This window comes from Centrocercus urophasianus, unplaced genomic scaffold (assembly GCF_019232065.1).
Source record: "Centrocercus urophasianus isolate 14NV4802_14NV808 unplaced genomic scaffold, USGS_Curo_1.0 seq_18, whole genome shotgun sequence".
In the NCBI taxonomy this organism is placed as follows: Eukaryota; Metazoa; Chordata; class Aves; order Galliformes; family Phasianidae; genus Centrocercus; species Centrocercus urophasianus.
In genome coordinates this window covers 7,884,512-7,901,191 of record NW_024884733.1, presented here as the reverse complement: position 1 = coordinate 7,901,191, position 16,680 = coordinate 7,884,512, and the positions used below count along the sequence as shown (strand labels likewise).

Sequence of the window (16,680 nt, the reverse complement as noted above, 5' to 3'; positions counted from 1 at the left end):
GCCCCCTTGAGAACAGACAATCTGAACCCAGTATTGTTCAGTTGGGGTGAAGTAGCCTTCACGACAGCCATAGTAAATAGTCTGCCCAATCCTCATTGGAAAGTAATTCTGTCGCCAACTTCTACTCAATATGATATTATCTACAGCTGGGTAGTCACATGGTTTCTCTTTAAAAAGAATTTAATTGCAACAATATCAACATATGCATGTCAAGAAACGTGGCATACAAAGTTCTAAATATTAGTTCAGATATGATTCCATGGAATGCTTCCTATAACTAACAGAACAGGGACTACATACACTGGTAGATTCCATGGAGTACAGGAACAACTGCACAGTGCTTCTGAATTCTTTCTCAGTGTCGATAGCTATGCAGATAGTTTCCTCCTGAAATGCCCTGGCCTAAAGCACAAATGCTGGAGGAAGAGGGGTCATCCTGTGAACAGACCACTCAACACTGAATGAGGTGGTCTGAGAAAAATAACTCAGTTTCAGAACACGCAAATAGAGAAATGATTAATCTCTATAAGACCAGTGTACTTTTCTTGAATAGATCTTATCCAAATGTTCATATAGATGACTGACTTCACCAGAGATTCTCTCTCCTCCTTCTGTTTTCTACACTTTTAAAAAATGTTATTTTTAATGACAAAAGATCAAAGATTAACAAATTATGAAATTAATTGCTGAGTTTTGCTTTTATACTGCACATATTGGGCAAAAATATAATTGTAATTATGAGAAATCGAAGCAAAAAAAAAAAAAAAAAAAAAAAAAAAAAAAAAAAAAAAAAGCTCAACCTCATAATCAATTGAGAATATTTGAAGTTCTTTACATACTAACACACAACTGCAAGTAAATAACTAAAACTACGGTAACCACGTTAAACATACCTTGCAATCTGTACTTTGGTTTAGATACTTTAACACTCATTGCATCTTGGTAACTTGGCTGGCCCACTAATCTGCAGGTGTACCACAAATCTTCCTGTCTGGGAACCCACTATTGCAAATTAACACAGTTTCACAGATACAGTGACAAATAATACTCATGCTCATAAACACAGTGTGAATTTAGATTATACCAATATTTTTTAAGTGCTTCTTCCACATCATCACATTAAGCTTCATAATACTAAGAAACACAACAAAGAGGCATTTTTATTTCCTATGTTTCTTAAGATTTTTCTCTTGAGTTCTTTTTTCACTGAGATATTTCCAAAATAACAATTCTGTGTGTTGTGTCTTCGTTCATGAGAGCTACTTACCAACACAACCTGGAGCAGGTACCCAGCCACTGCTGGTGCATTTTGCTACGCTTTTGGCAGTCAATGTGCTAAAATGATATCCAAAATCACAGTCTATTGTGATTGTAGCTCCTTCTATGTACCTGTCTTTTTGAGGTCTAAAGTTTCCATTGCGAAATGTTGGAGGAAAGCATACAACTTCTACATGGAAAGAGAAAAATAGGCGCCAATTGAAAGAATGCCTTTATGTAGTTCTTATTTACATAGTACATTGACTAAAACTGCATACATTAACAGTCAAATACAGATTTCTTAGGGCAAAGATAAGGTTACACTTCTCTCCTACTCTTAGAAACGCACAGCTCTGTAAGAACAGACTACCGCAGAATGACCTTTGAGAGATCTTATGTTTGAATATAGTCCACTATGTCAGTTCGTAACTATAGGAAATGATTATTAATTAGTATAATTACAAATCTTGAAACAGAAATTTTAAGGACCAAATGAGCATAAGGCTGACTACTTTTTACTTCTAAAGAAGTCCTTCTGGAAGAGATCCCAGGAAGGCGGGCAGTACATAATATCCTATAACACTGCCCTACTGCCAATGTATTTTTTCAGTTTAAAGCATCCTTTGTCAAATTCTTGAACACGAGTCAAGCACTAAAGATTTTCCCCAATTTTACATCAAATTAATTTAGCTAGGACATGGTTACAAGTTCCTATCTGTGGAATTTAGAGTTCTAATTGAATTCTTTAAGTGCTGTAGCGAAATGATACTAAACTGAACTTTCACTAGTTAACATGTTAACGTTAAACCCCATAAACAGATTTCACTGAAAATGTCTTCATGTGAAGAAAGGAGGACTTCAATAATCATTATCATTACTCTGAGAAGCTGATTTCAAATTTTCCCATGCTGTTAAAAATTTCAGATTCTTCCTTTAGCTTAAATTCTCCCAATATGAACATTTTTTCCCCACCCTGCTTGCTTAAACATTGTTTTTAGTGTCTGATTTTTTCCATTCCTTTGCTAAAATATTTCCACTGCATTTTGTAGGAGGCAGTGAGATTCAGTATTATCCTTTCTATTTGTTCAAGTTAGGAATTCTTTCTAACTCAAGATTTTATGTGCTATGTTTTGTCCACTAGTCCAGATTTCCAAAAATAAAAAGAACACGGTACCTTTCTGCAACTGCTAATGCTCCAGTATTTCAGCATCAATCTATTTATGCAGTATACACAAGAAATTCTACTTTCCTAGTCCCATGCACCTACGCTTGAGTAATGAAAGGCTGAATTAACTATTTTTGCCATGTCCCTTAATGAAAAATGAATATCAGGATCTTTGGCTGTTTTAACCCTTAGTCCTGCCAGATCTTCATGGTGTATTAGTCAGATGCCAATGAAATTATTATTTTTATGAACAAACTAATATTTGGCAGTACTAATCTCAGAAATTACTCCCAAAACAACTTAAGGAAATGGCTGACCAGTGCAATAGGGGGTTGGATACCATCCAGATTCCGTACACTGTACATCTGCTCGTTCACCATATGTGTATCCTTTGTTACAGACATAATGCAGTTGCTCAGACTCCCTGTAAGTCTTCTGCGGGGAATATACAGTTCCATTTGGAATTGGTGGCACGCTACAAATAATATCTGAAGTTGAAAAAAACAAAATCCATAAATTCATATAATTTTATACGGTTTTATTTGCTGAGAATAAATCCCTACTGGAATAAAAATTAGTGGGATTTTTTTTCCCTTTTGAATTTATTGAAATTATATCAATAAAAAAACTTGCACTCAGAAGCTGTGTGGAACTTAACTGAGAACTCTTCAGTGACACGATTGTGGGTGCCAAGTATGCTGTAGCACAGCAGGAGTAACAAACTGATTCATAAGACAGCTTTCAGGACTATGATTAATTTTTAAATTGCTTTTAGAATTGTGTACAAGATAAGGGATTTTCTAAACTAAGCAACTAGGCTAGCTGAAATTTAAGATTTTTTTCATTTTTCTCATAATTTCATTTCCTTGTAATTTCCAGCAAATCTAAAGCTCTCTCATATTCAGCAGATAATCAATAAAATTATAGCATTACCAGAAAAAAAAATACAGCATTAAAATACATGGTGAACTGACACTAGGATACCTAACTATCTATAGAAAAACTCAACATTCTCAGTTTCTTGCCAAACTCAGAATATCACCAAGATTTTGCACTTTCTAAAATCTGCATTCACAAAGCCAGATAAAATATAAGATTTTGTTTCCTAGGTCATAGAGCAAGACACCAGAGGGTTGTCTTAGATTTTTTTGCTGGATTTATTTTATAATTAGAATGAAATAAATCTCAGCGGAATTGTCTTTGTTTAATAAAAATCACTGTATTCTACAAATAGTGCTAGCACGTGTGATTTAGTTCACTTTATCCTTGCACTCTACTCAGCACTGGTGAAACTGCATGTAGAGTATTCTGCCCAGGTCTAACCTCCCCAGTAGAAGAAAGTCATAGACACTCTGGAGCTGGTCCAGTGATAGGCCAAGAAGATAAATAATTTGCTTAAATAAACACTGAAGTGACTAAATCTTTTATAGATTATTATATTATACATCATATATATATATATAAAATATTTTATACTGAAGTTAGTTTCAAAGAAATTGAGTGCAGCCTGGAAAAACACAGTTTGCAGTGAAAACGTGGAACAAACAGGTGTGGTCCGCTATGACTGTACTGATACATACAATGCTCTCAGATTTTACTTTCTTATCCTATTTCTGCAAACATACAATGGAGACTGTTTAGAGGCAACCTATGCTTAATTGCTGTGGAATAAATTTAAAGCTTTGTAACAGTTCCTAGAAGTCCATGAGAATAAAGTTTCTTATGGATAATAGTATTTTACCTTGGCACTGAGGTACATCACTGTCCCATTTTCCGTTAGAAGAGCAATGTATGGCTTTAGATCCAACAAGCTTGTAATGTTCATTACATTGAAACTCTATGACCTGGCCAAAGGAATACTCTCGGTTTAGCTCAAATGCACCGCTTACAACTATTCTTCCATTTTCTGGTGCTTTTACGGGTAAACACTTTGCAACTGGAAAACAAAACAAAACAAAACAAATAAACGAAAGGGAAAAACAATCACTTTGAGGCCTATCACTAAAATAAATTGATACACACAGCAAGTTAAAATATAGATAGATCACTGAGATTACCTTAAACATTTTTAACAAGCGTTCAGACTTATTATGCATTCTAATACTATTTGCTCGCTTTCAACTGAATAAAAACCTGTCAGTCACAAAGGAAGAAGCTTATGAGGACTTAGGAATTGCAGTACTTTGGCAACATGTGACGAAAAATATTGAAGCCATTGCTCTGAATTAAGCAGAGAGCTAGGTGTATGCCTAAATTTAAGGACACTCAAATTCCAGTAAATTGAATGTGGAATACCTGAGACCAGCTGTTAGGAAACATCAAAACTCACATATCTAATATTAAAAATTACTTTTAAAAAGTTAAAAGTTATCTCTGGGGAGAAAGGATGATTACTTCCATAATCATACAGGTTTGAAACTGGTGAAAAGGTTTCCAAATTCAGTAACAAGTACTATCTAAGCCATCCAGTCTATTCAGGTCTGAGGACTAGGTCTTTTATTCTCTTTATTTCTTACTAATGTCAAACTTCTAACAAAATCTTAATGGACACAATATTCATAAGGACAGAGGAGAAAATAAGCTACAATACACGTATAAATATACATGTAAAATGTCTTATCCCAGCTGACTTTTGTAAATATGTTTTGCAGATACTTACTCTACATACAGAGTCTGTAGATGAGGTAGAGCTTTAAGCCGTCTGGGAGTGACAAGACTCAATTTTGTGAGCGATTTTTGGTAAAAGTTTGAATAATTATTGGATTAAAAAAGCTGAGTGGATATTGTATGAGTTTCACTGCTGCATAATTTGAGTTTAGACATACGTACATCTGTGCAAACTAATATTAGAAGTTTGATCAGTGAATATTCTTGAGTAGTTATTTACAACATAAGCAATCATAGTAATCACAATAGACAATAGAAGTGCCACAGAGAGTAGTGAGATCACGGACAAGTTCTAGATAGTATCAGACAGATAAAAAGTCAGTTTCATAAGGAATGAAATGTCAATTTCTCTTTACCTTCACAGTGGGGGATGTCATTGCTCCATCCCTCTGCAAGACACTCACGGTAATTTTTCTGGCTAAGCATTCGGTATCTTACAAAATAAAGTGAACAAAAAATTACAGTCTTAGCAATACTGCTGCTTTGGAAACAAGGGAAGTAGGTTTCAGATGTTCTAGCATAGACTAACCAAAACATGATTAAAAAAAAACCAAAAAAACACAGTTTTCCTGCCCATCTTCCCTATTTTTGTTTGTTTTACTTGCATATAGTAAAAATACAAAAAAATAACACTCATAAAGTAGCTTTCTAATAGGTAAAACATTAACTTCATTACAGAGGCATCAAGCTCTACATAACAAGTAACCTAAGGGTGATTTACACAGTTATTAGCAAGGAGATTAAATTTCTTGTTGCCTGTGTTCCACTAAGACTAAAAGCCATGGGACAGCATCAAAATCAGACATAACCCAAGCCATATGCATCCCATGCTTCACTGAATTAGTATCATTTTAGGCTTGAGGGCACCGTAGACACAATGACACAGCTTCTGCCTAGTCTGGAATGTATTCAGAAGATTACAGCTAGTCTAGAATGACTGTGAAGAACTGTCTGCACTTAAGAGATTAAGGAGAATATTGATTTCCTAACTTATATATGTACATCTTCCAGCAACACAAAGTCTTCAAAAACATGGCTAAAACACTGTACTGCGGTTATAGCTGATTTGCATTTCATGAAGAAATAATCCAATTATCAGCATACTTACCTGAACACAACACTACACATCTGCCTTGCTGCAGCTTTCATTGGAGAAGATGAACAGAGAGAGATAAGAGAATTTCTTCCAAGTAGTAAGTGAAGAGATGTTACCCAATATACCAGAAACATCTTTCTTCAGTAACTCCCTCCTTTCATAACTCACAGAAATGTTTTAAGGAGGTTTGATGTGTTGTAGTTTAGAATGGACTATTCCATTGTACAGCCTAATGACTTATCCAACATAACTGCATAACGACTGCCTACTGAGAGTACTAATGGCAGTGCGGGGATCTGCATTTCCATCTGAACTGGCTACTTTGTCAAGTCATTAGCCAGCTTTGAGGCAGAAAATTTGTTTTGCTTTCTACTCAGGCAGCCATAATTTCAAGTGAGCTACAACCTCATCTGAGACTTGAGATGACAGCTCCATTTGTGTGAGGTACAGTTGTTCCAATACCACTAAACTTCTGACCAGACATAGGAAAAAGTTACGTTTAGTATTGTAATTACAGTATTTTCAGTTAAACAACAATTTCTTATTCTTAAATATGAGCAATTTGGCAGCTGCTTTACAGACAACAAATTTATAACCAGTACTTCTATTAATATTAAAACCTTAACTCCTAATATTGAGTTAAATAATATTACCCATCATTACATCTGTATTCAACTCTGGCACCAAAGACAAACTCGTTTCCAGCAGTAAGCTGAAAGGAACCAAACTCAGTATCTCCAGGATGTCCACAGGGCTTACCTGGTGAGAAAGAAATAGTTAAAAAGCAAGTACTTAACCAAACACAGAGAAATGAAAGTGTGAAAGGTAGCACTTTTCTTTTAATTAATAGAGCGTGTTTTGAACTATTCAATGCAAAATGTTCAGCATTACCTTGATTAACCTTCTTTTCTTTTAGTCATTGTTTTCAATAAGAACATAGTAGAATGAGTTTTTTTTCTTTCTTTCTTTTAATCTAAATAGCAAATTAGGAGCCTTTGCTCCTTTAAAAAAGACTAATCTAATTTTAAGCTTTATGACACATTTTAAAGACAGAATGTAACATCAGTTTTTCATATAACTTCTGACACAGACCATTCCAAACCTTCCACTACAGAAGCCATCCATGACTGGCATTTAAATATCCTCAGTCTGATGGGAATTGTGCTGAAAAAAGAGTGATTATCTGAAGCCACAGGAGTAATGTGGCTCAAGTTTCCCCTAGGACTGCTTTATGGTCTGGCCTCAATTGGATTCCAAAACAGAATTGCAAAAATGAGCACGCGGTCTCTGTCATAGTGACCTGAATACAGAACTTGAAGGCACATGTGTAAGTTTACAAATAACACTTAACTGGGAGGAGCTGTTGACCCCTTTGAGGAAAGAGAGGCCTTGAAGAGAGATCTTTGTCAACTGAAGAGTTGAGCAGTCCTCAACCCTTAGAAGTTTAACAAGAGCAAATGCTGGCCAGGGCAATGAACTTGGCACCAAACTGTCAGAGTTCAAGGAGCTCTGGGCACCTCTCTCAGACATAGGATTTAGATTTTGTGTGGTTCCGCATGGAGCCAGAAGTTGGATTCTGATTCTTGTGGGTCCTTCCATGTCAGACTATTCTGTGATCCTATAATTCTCATTTATCTCCCTCAGATATTATAATAAGGACTGCAAAATAGATTGCACAGCTAAATTTTACTAGGCATCGTCAGAAGAAATCCTTCCTAGTCTCTATCAAACAAGGCATTTTCATTTCTTGCTACACATCAGCATCCCTGTTTTTTTGTTTGTTTTGTTTGCTTGTTTGCTTTTTAATCCAAATAAGAGATGTTTGAATAGGCCCTAAATTTCTTTCAGTGTGATTCAAAGAAAATTGTAAATTTTCTTTGTAAATTTTGCTACCTAGTGTGATCTGTCATGAAAAGTGAATATGAGCACATTATCTGTACCAAATCATCCTCTTTTTTCCTCCACATGTACCTTACCAGTTTCAGCATCAGTTCACAGGGTGGCAGTATTCACTAAAGTATGTAACTAAAAAAACTACGCTAATTTTAGTATAATTGGAAAGATTTCTGTGCACCAAGTATTTATGCAAATGTATTTAGAAGTAAGAAAGTAACAAAAAAACCCCACCCCAATTTGAAATATAAAAGAAACTACCAACAAGTCTATTAATTATTTTCTACTTAAAATATCTACTGATCTCTGAAACTTAATTTTGTATGATTAAGTCAAGTAGTTGTATTGAGATAGACAAAATTTCTATGAAATACACGGGAGAAAAAAGCTCAAATGCCTAATATTTATTTGTGTTTAGTACTCATTCATTATAGAAAGTATCTTCTGACTAACAATAATTAAGTTCCACTTCCTCAGTGAAATCAGTATGAAAGTGTGAGACACTTCTAAACTCTTAACATGGTACAACAGAAATAATAAGCAGCAGCTTTTATCCTCACCTGAGTTTTCCTTTATAGTTTAAAAGAAATGGCATGGGAAAATAAATTCTATAACTTTTTAATGCCAAAAAGTCCAATCAACTTCCAAGAAGCTGTATCCCTTAAAACAAGTTGAATAAACTAAAGAGAAAAAAATAATTTCTTTGACTTGCATTCAGAAGATAGGTTAGTGCTTCATTTTGCTTAGACTTGAAGTTTCATCAACATTAGACTTGTAAAATTCCAGAAGTGATCTCTCAGTACTTACTCCTGCATTCCGTGTTGCCTTGTTGCTTCCACTCTCCATCAGCACACTTGACCACAATTCGTCCTATTTTCATATATCCAGGCCGACATTTGTATGTTACTACAGTATCATGTGGATAGGGAGGGTTGTCCCATGCTTCAGTAGGTATTTCTTTAACTCTCCTTGGAGGAGGTTGTTCGCAAGCTAGAAATTATAAATAAAAATATTGGTGATTGAGACACATGCTACATCTCCAAAATAGTTTTACAATAGAAAATGTAGCAAGAAATCCTGGGTATATCTGTGATCAAATGCACATATCTTTTCTACTTCGTTATGAAATGGGAAACTGTTAAGAATCCACATTTTGTGGGGTACGAACAGACATTCTGTAGGACAGGATGGAAAAACAGTCAAGCCAATGGAAAATGCAAACACACACTGGGCAGCCATCATTCAAAATAAATTTCAGTTACGAAGACTGCAACCAGAGATTAGCGCCTCAGTTCAAACCAAAAACGTCTGCTACCCCTGCATCTGCAGAAGCTCCTCCATGCCAGTCCTTCTGCTGTCAGTACTCTTTTCCAGCTATTTTATTCTGCAGCCACCACCACCACCTTTACTGACAGTAAGCTCATGCTCCACTTGGTCAAGATCTGTCAGACTTCCATTTTAGATCCCCTAAATTTTCTGTTTGGCTAAAGTTGTGATCTCCTAAAGCATTCTATAAGGTTCTTATGACATGCTACTTGTTACACGGTGTAATTAATTCTGAATATTCACTTTAATCTTCGTAAGCTTTAAAGTATTTTGATTCAGTTTGAGTTGTGGAGTAGGAGATATCTGATGTTTTTCATTAACTCAATATTATGCAGTCTTCCCCAAAAGCTCCTTATGAAGCTTTCTTTGGTGTCTGTGAAATGTACAGCCCATATGAATTTTTAAAAATGGACCTGAATTAATTTTATTAAGAGCATTTTCAACAATTTAAGAATAAGAAAAGTGAGACTGAAGGGGGAAAATAAAAAAAAAAAAAGGGAAGTTGTTAAGAAACATAACCTCATGTCAAGAATGTTAAAAAATATTTTTTGTGCGTGTGTTTGTAATCATTAACTAAATTTCATTGACCTAGTTTCAATCTCTCTGCCCAGATGACTGAAATGCACTTTAAAGACTGAAGTTTTACCTACAGTAACAGACTCTGGACAGTGTAGCTGATTAGTTATAATGCTGTCTATTTTACATCTGAACATCAAAAGTGAGAACTGATGAAAAGTGATCTCTGAGAAATTAAAACTTAGAAAAGAAATGGGAAATGTCTGCTAGAAATAGAAGTTTCTTGATGGAATGAGATTCATTGCTAAGTATAGAGCTGGAACCAAAACCTAAACCAGTTTAGTTATAGGACTCCTGGTCTGAGAAAGCAGCAGTGCTGATGGTCCAAGGGCTGCCTGAAAGTGAGAGTACAGGAAAAATATTTAGGAACTTAAGGGGATAGAAGGGCCATCACAGTCAGAGATTAAGTAGCATGATTTCTAATACAAAGTGAGCAGAAAAAATCCTAATTCTTCTACATTAAAGTGTAAAAATTTTAAAAAGTGTAATTCTGTAGCTGTGGAATTTCGAAAGTATAAAGAAAAAGAATGCTCACTGTGAGATCTAATAACTTTCTTTTGACTGGCATAAGTAGGTGGGAGAGGTAGGCGAGCTTTGAGGACACCGCTGAGGTGATAAAGGAAGTGTCAGACCTCCCACAGGTTCATCATCTTCCCAACTATTTCAGTTACTCTAAAAACAATGATGTTCTTTCCAACCAACCATCCTGAGAAGATAGCTCTGTCCACTAGAGGGTACTCTACCAACAAAAAAAGTGGCAGGGACTTCCACTCTCATTTGCAAGATACATTCACATTCTAATACCTTTTTTTTTTTTTCCTCCAAAAATCTAGGAGTAAGTTAAATGAAGAGTATTCCTCTAGGTGGCTCCATCTTGCAAATGTGTAAAAAGTGGTCATTTTGCCCAAGAAAGACTGTCTGCAGAGGTGGAACAAGGGATTTTTTCTGGTTCTGCATAGAACCAGCTCTTTAGAGCTTGTTAAGCTTGTTAATACCAATGCTTTCAGTTTGTGTGTAGAGAAAGCACAGTCCAAATTCTATGATTTCAAGAACAGCTTAAGAGTTATACATGTAACTAACTTTTCTTGTCTTCTATGCATACACCTGCTTGTTAGCAACTGCAAGACTATTCAGACAACAAATCAACACCTCAATCATCTCACATTCAAACCAACACACCAATTTTAGATCCCATTTATAAAAAGTTCATAGAGAAACTGCACACGGGTGTCTTAGCTGTCTCTTATTCGGACATCTAAATTTGTTGCTTTCAACCTCATTTGTTTAAAAAAAAAAAAAAGCTTATTTTTTTCAGGTTTTATACCTCATCATTTGACCTATTAGCCTATTTTTCATTTCATACCTACAATAAATGGTATGTAAGAATTTGTTCTAGGAATCGACATTTTGAATGTACCGTAATGTACTCCATTGTACATTTGAGTACTTGCCTAAAAAATAACCACACACACAAACAAAATCCATACAGTTTATCATGACATAGAATGCTGTGACATAATGACATCACTGAATTTGAAGATGTTATGATTTCTCTGAACTGCGAAAAAATTTTCATATGACAGCAAGTCAGTCAGGCTGAAATTGAAGATAGTATGGGGCAATGTTGGATGTCCAGACTGAACTGACTTCTGCAAGGACAGAATTCTGCAACAGTGCACATCTTGCACATCCATAGGCTAGGCAGTGGTTTTCAGCAGAGGAGAGCTTCTCTGCTGTATTCTCCTCTTATTTCTGATTTATACTTTCATTGTCTGTTGTGCAGAGTGGGGATTCTACACCTCCTTGTTTATGTTAAAAAACAAACAAGACAAAAATGATCTCCTGACAGTCTCTTAACCACTATATTATGTTTCTCCCTGGATTTCATTTCAACTCTCTGATTGTTCTTCACTATACTGCACTGATATCAGTCTATGTGACAGCAAGTGTTACTGCCAAGTGCTGTAGTATGCATATGTATTTCTGACTACAATTAGTTAATACTCTTTTTAAATGTGGTTTCTTAGTAGTTTGAGCTGGCAAGATGTACTTCAAAATTATATCCATTACATCATGCACTTTGATCTGTGTACTCAACAAAATTGGGATTTATTTACTTTTACATTAGCACGTACAGCTTAAATGCATTCCTTCAAACACTTCAGTGGGAAACCAGAACAGCTGTAATTAATCATTTATTAAACACATGTGACTTGATCATGATAAGAAATAGCTCAAGTTACTTTCCCACCATTATTATGCTGGTAGCAACTTCCAGAACGCCCAGCACAAACTGCAAATTCAGGTAGAAGTACTCAAGCTGGATTATTATCCAGCTCTCAAATGACTCACACAGTCTTCCCAGTATGAAGACTGAAATAAGAAAGCTGCAGGACACATAGTAAGAGGTGCCCCAAAACAAATCAAATGTTGCTAAACTGCTGCCATTCCTTTGCAAACTTCTTGAGCTAAAGAAAGCACCGTGAAAAGGTAGTGCAAATTCAAGCAAACTCCCTTTACAAGTTCCAGGATCTTTCTAGACTAATTTGCAAATGAAATAGGCTTTCGTAGTTGCTTTGGAGCAGTATTTATACACTTTAAGTCCATTTAAAAATATGCTAAATTTCAGTAACGTCCTGGTTTTATTTTTTTTTTTTTTCATTTTCAAAGTAAAATGCATCATATTGTTTTGATTAATAAAGTCTTCATAATCTTCACCCAAAGTTAACAACAACCTGAACTAAACTAAGATATACTAGCTCAAAACCACATGGTGCCTTTTCCCCAGTCTTTGTACAAGAAAACAAACAGACAAAGCAAAACAAATTACTAAAAATCATATTAAGCAATATAAATACAATGTCAAGGAAAATAAATTCAACAGTGAAGCAGAAAATATTACTGCAGCCTTCTGGAAAGATACCCAGAATAGAAGCTACCTCTTTAAACAAGTCCCAGAGTGTATCTGCATGCATTTATCTTTTCAATGGATGAAAAATACCATAGACCAAACCTGTCATTTAATGGATATTTTATAAGCTTTTCAGTCAATCTAGTAACAGCTTCTTTTTCTCAGATTATCACACAGACTGTTTCAGACAGACAGAAATACATATTTATTGAATATAATCTATTTTAACCTACCAATTTTTTACAAGTTTTACATCTTAGAATAATTAACAAACAGAGCAAACAAATAATTCATCTAACTGTAGTTTATAGGGGTAATAACCATTTAAAAAGATATGCAACAGTTTAGTAATAGCAGTAGTTATCCGACAAACAGATGAAATAATACCCATGACAAAATACTAAATACTGGAGGTACTAAATACTACCAGAAGAAACCTCAATTATTGTTGTCAGAAGTTCATTAAAATAGGCTTCAATTCAAGTAGTTTATTTACAAATTGGTTTAATAACTATCTTTCCATACACTTTGTTGTCTTTCTTTTTTTTTTTTTTTTCTCAGATTAAAGCTTACCTCTCTCTGCAGTACAATACATCCAACATAGCAGGAGAACTGCATAGCCCAGGAAAGGCATACTAGTGATTCAGGAACTCAGAAGTAAGTGCATTTAGTACTGTAGCCAATTTTTTTTTTTTAATTACTTTGTGTTATGTGCACTCCTAATTTACTCACTGACTGCCTCCAGGGACTGACCTTGCCCCATTTATACTGAGTGATTTCAGCAGTCACTTCCCCTAATCCTCTTGCAACACACGCTGCTTTTTTTTCCCCTCTCCAAACTTTACTAAATAAATAAATAAATGTCTAACAATTTGGGTTGACATTGTTCCTCCCTGCAGTCTGCTTATTCTTGCATCATAACTTAAAAATAAATAAATAAATAAATAAAATTAATCCCTTCCATGCTCAGATAAACTTTCTTTTACTACTCAGAAGTTGTACAACTATATACATATTTTTATTGCCTGTCTTTTATATGCTTTGTCAAAAAAATCTAATTCACACTAAATGCAGATGCTGGGTCTGGTCTTGTTCAATATCTTGAATATAATGTCCGCCCTGATTAAGTATGCCAATGATACACAGCTGGGAGGAATGGCTGACACTCAGCAAGACCTGGACAGACTGGTGAACTGAACAACAATAAACCAGATGAGGTTTAACAAAGTCTTGCAGCTGGGAAGGAATAACCACGAGTATCAGTACAGGTTGTGACATGACCTGCTGGAAAGGATCTTTGTGGTGAAGGTCCTGGCGGATGACAGGTTGGTGATGAGCCAGCAGTGTGCCCTGGTAGCTAAGAAGGCCAACGGGATCCTAGGGTGCATTAAAAGGAATGTGGCCAGGAGGTTGAAGGAATTGATCCTCCCTCTCTACTCTGCCCTGGTCTGGTCAGGCCTCACCTGGAGTATTGTATCCGGTTACAATATCCAGCACAAGGAAAACAAGGATCTCCTGGAGAGAGTCCAGTGGAGAGCCACAGAGATGACATGGCCAATCTCTTTTCTGCAGTCTGTGGGGACAGGAGAAAGGGAAACAGTCATAAACTGGAATACAGAAAGTTCTGCACCAATATGGAAAGGAATTTCTTCACAGTAAGGGTGACGGAGCACTGGAACAGGCTGCCAGGGGAGGTTATGGATTCTATTTCTCTAGAGATATTCAAGACCTGCCCGGACACCTACGTGTGCAGCCTGCATGAGGGAGCCTGGACTCAATCTCTGGAGGTCTCTTCCAGCCCCTACAATTCTGTGATCCTTTGAAAAATACAAACTGATTTACTAACCCTTTGGTTCATGCTTAAGACAGCCAACCACCCAGAGAAAAGGAAACATACTCAACCACGTAATCCTTGGTGACATTGAAGCATTTGTTTCAGTATCACATGCAAAATTTTATGATGTAGGAGATACGAATGAATATAATAATTGTAATAAGAATAAGGAAGCATCAAAAAGAATAATACAAACTGCAGAAAAAGAGGAACTATGTGGCAAACTGGACTAGCAGAGGAAATCTTTGTGAATTTACATTAGCAACAGCCTTACTAATATCTTCCTTAAAATGCCTTGGCTTTAGAAGTGCACTGCATTGGAAATGTGGACAATATAAGGGCAATTATTTGACACTTGAGAATTTGGGAAAAAGTGTAAGAGGGTGAAGTGTTTTTGAGAGCTGGATACAAAACAGCTGACCTCATATTCTGTATTGGTGGCATCTGACTCACATGCAAAATACACTGATTCGTCTTCTGTATGCTCCCAAAAGACCACATAAGAGACCCTTAAGATCACTGGCTTGGTTAGCCTACTGATGTAGGTTAAAATTGAGTATGTTTAGAAGACAGATCTCAAATCAAACCTGAAATCCAAATCAGTGATTTTTTTTTTCTTCTCAAAATATGGGAAGAATAGATTTGTTTTTACCTAGACCATGTTTGCAGTTACTGATTCAAAGCAGTAGTCTTCATGAAAAATAGCTTCCAGCTGTCTCACCTACAAGAAATCTACCAGGTATTAAAACATCTCTTTCCTTTCCCTCCCTCTTTCTCTTGTCAAATGATTCATAAGTGGAAGATGAACTCTTGCCCTGCTCCATGTCTCTGTGATGAGCACACTGAATCAATTTTGGACCTATTAGTACACATTTGATCAGTCAAGATAAATGTTTATGCACCTAAGTTAAGATTTATGAAATAGCTTGTCACAGGACAGTTCTGAACAAATCTTAAATTCCTGTTGTTCTGTGATACAGAAAAAGGTCCTTCTGCAGACAGCAATGCTCTTAACTGCACCCCAGAACACTTCCATTTTTCTTCTCTGCACCAACCTTACTGCATGCATTTATGCGTTTCAGTACCAGGAAATTGTTAAGTACAAAAGCAAGTTTCCTTATGGTGAGAAGAAATGACATCACTACAGACTGGGTGATGAGTTGATTGAAAGCAGCACTGCAGAGAGGGACTGGAATACTGGTTGATGAAAAACTAGATGCAAACCAGCAATGTGCACTTGCGGCCCAGAAAGCCAAACAGGCTACATGAAAACAAATGTGGCTAGAAGGTTGAGGAAGAAAGCTCTGGGAAGAATTTACTGTGGCCTCTCAGTACATAAAGGGGGCTTATAAGAAAAGTGGAGAAGGACTAAATTCCAGGCTCATAGTGACAGAGCAAGGGCAATGGTTTTAAAGTGAGAGACTATATTTAGATTGGTTACAAGGAAGACATTTTTATGATGAGACACTGGTATGGGTTGCCCGAAGAAATTGTGAATGTCCCGAAACTGGATATTGTGGATGAATTGGAAGTGTTTAAAGTCAAGCTGGAGGGGCTTCAAAGTCGAGCAAGCCAACTTAGGAATGGATGTCCCTATACACTGTGGGAGTGTTGAAACTAGATGGTTATTAACAGTCTCTTCCAAAATAAACTATTCAGTGATTCTATTCTAAGAACTTAAGATGGTTTCCAGTCACAGCTGCAGTAATAACTGCTTTTCAAATGTAGCGGCGTCACTGCTGTTTCCTAATTCCTTCACCTCTGTAGAAAGCTCAGAGAGCTGGAAATATGTTGAGACAGAGTGCTGGGAGACACATTCCATCCTAGAGACTGTGGTTCAAACCAATTACATGTAAAAATCTATGAGGGAGGCATAGGTTCTATCATTTCTGCAGTTTTGATGCTTTATCTTCTGATGTAAAAAATTTAAAGAAGATCAAGTTTATCAAACTGCT

General features: G+C 36.0%; 1 protein-coding gene across 1 annotated transcript in view; it reads right to left on the bottom strand.

Annotated features, from left to right (window-relative positions):
* CFH (complement factor H) overlaps positions 1–13,651 on the bottom strand; it is a 32,618-nt gene extending 18,967 nt beyond the window's left edge. The window contains exons 1-8 of the mRNA XM_042819766.1: positions 13,465–13,651; positions 8,886–9,068; positions 6,839–6,944; positions 5,446–5,522; positions 4,164–4,358; positions 2,740–2,910; positions 1,268–1,447; positions 1–167 (exon numbers count right to left, since the gene is read on the bottom strand). The exon at positions 1–167 is cut by the window's left edge and continues 16 nt beyond it. Coding sequence (XP_042675700.1) covers positions 1–167; positions 1,268–1,447; positions 2,740–2,910; positions 4,164–4,358; positions 5,446–5,522; positions 6,839–6,944; positions 8,886–9,068; positions 13,465–13,525 — 1,140 coding nt within the window. The 5' untranslated portion in view covers positions 13,526–13,651. The remainder of the gene's footprint in view (positions 168–1,267; positions 1,448–2,739; positions 2,911–4,163; positions 4,359–5,445; positions 5,523–6,838; positions 6,945–8,885; positions 9,069–13,464) is intronic.
* Between the last annotated feature and the right edge of the window lie 3,029 nt (positions 13,652–16,680).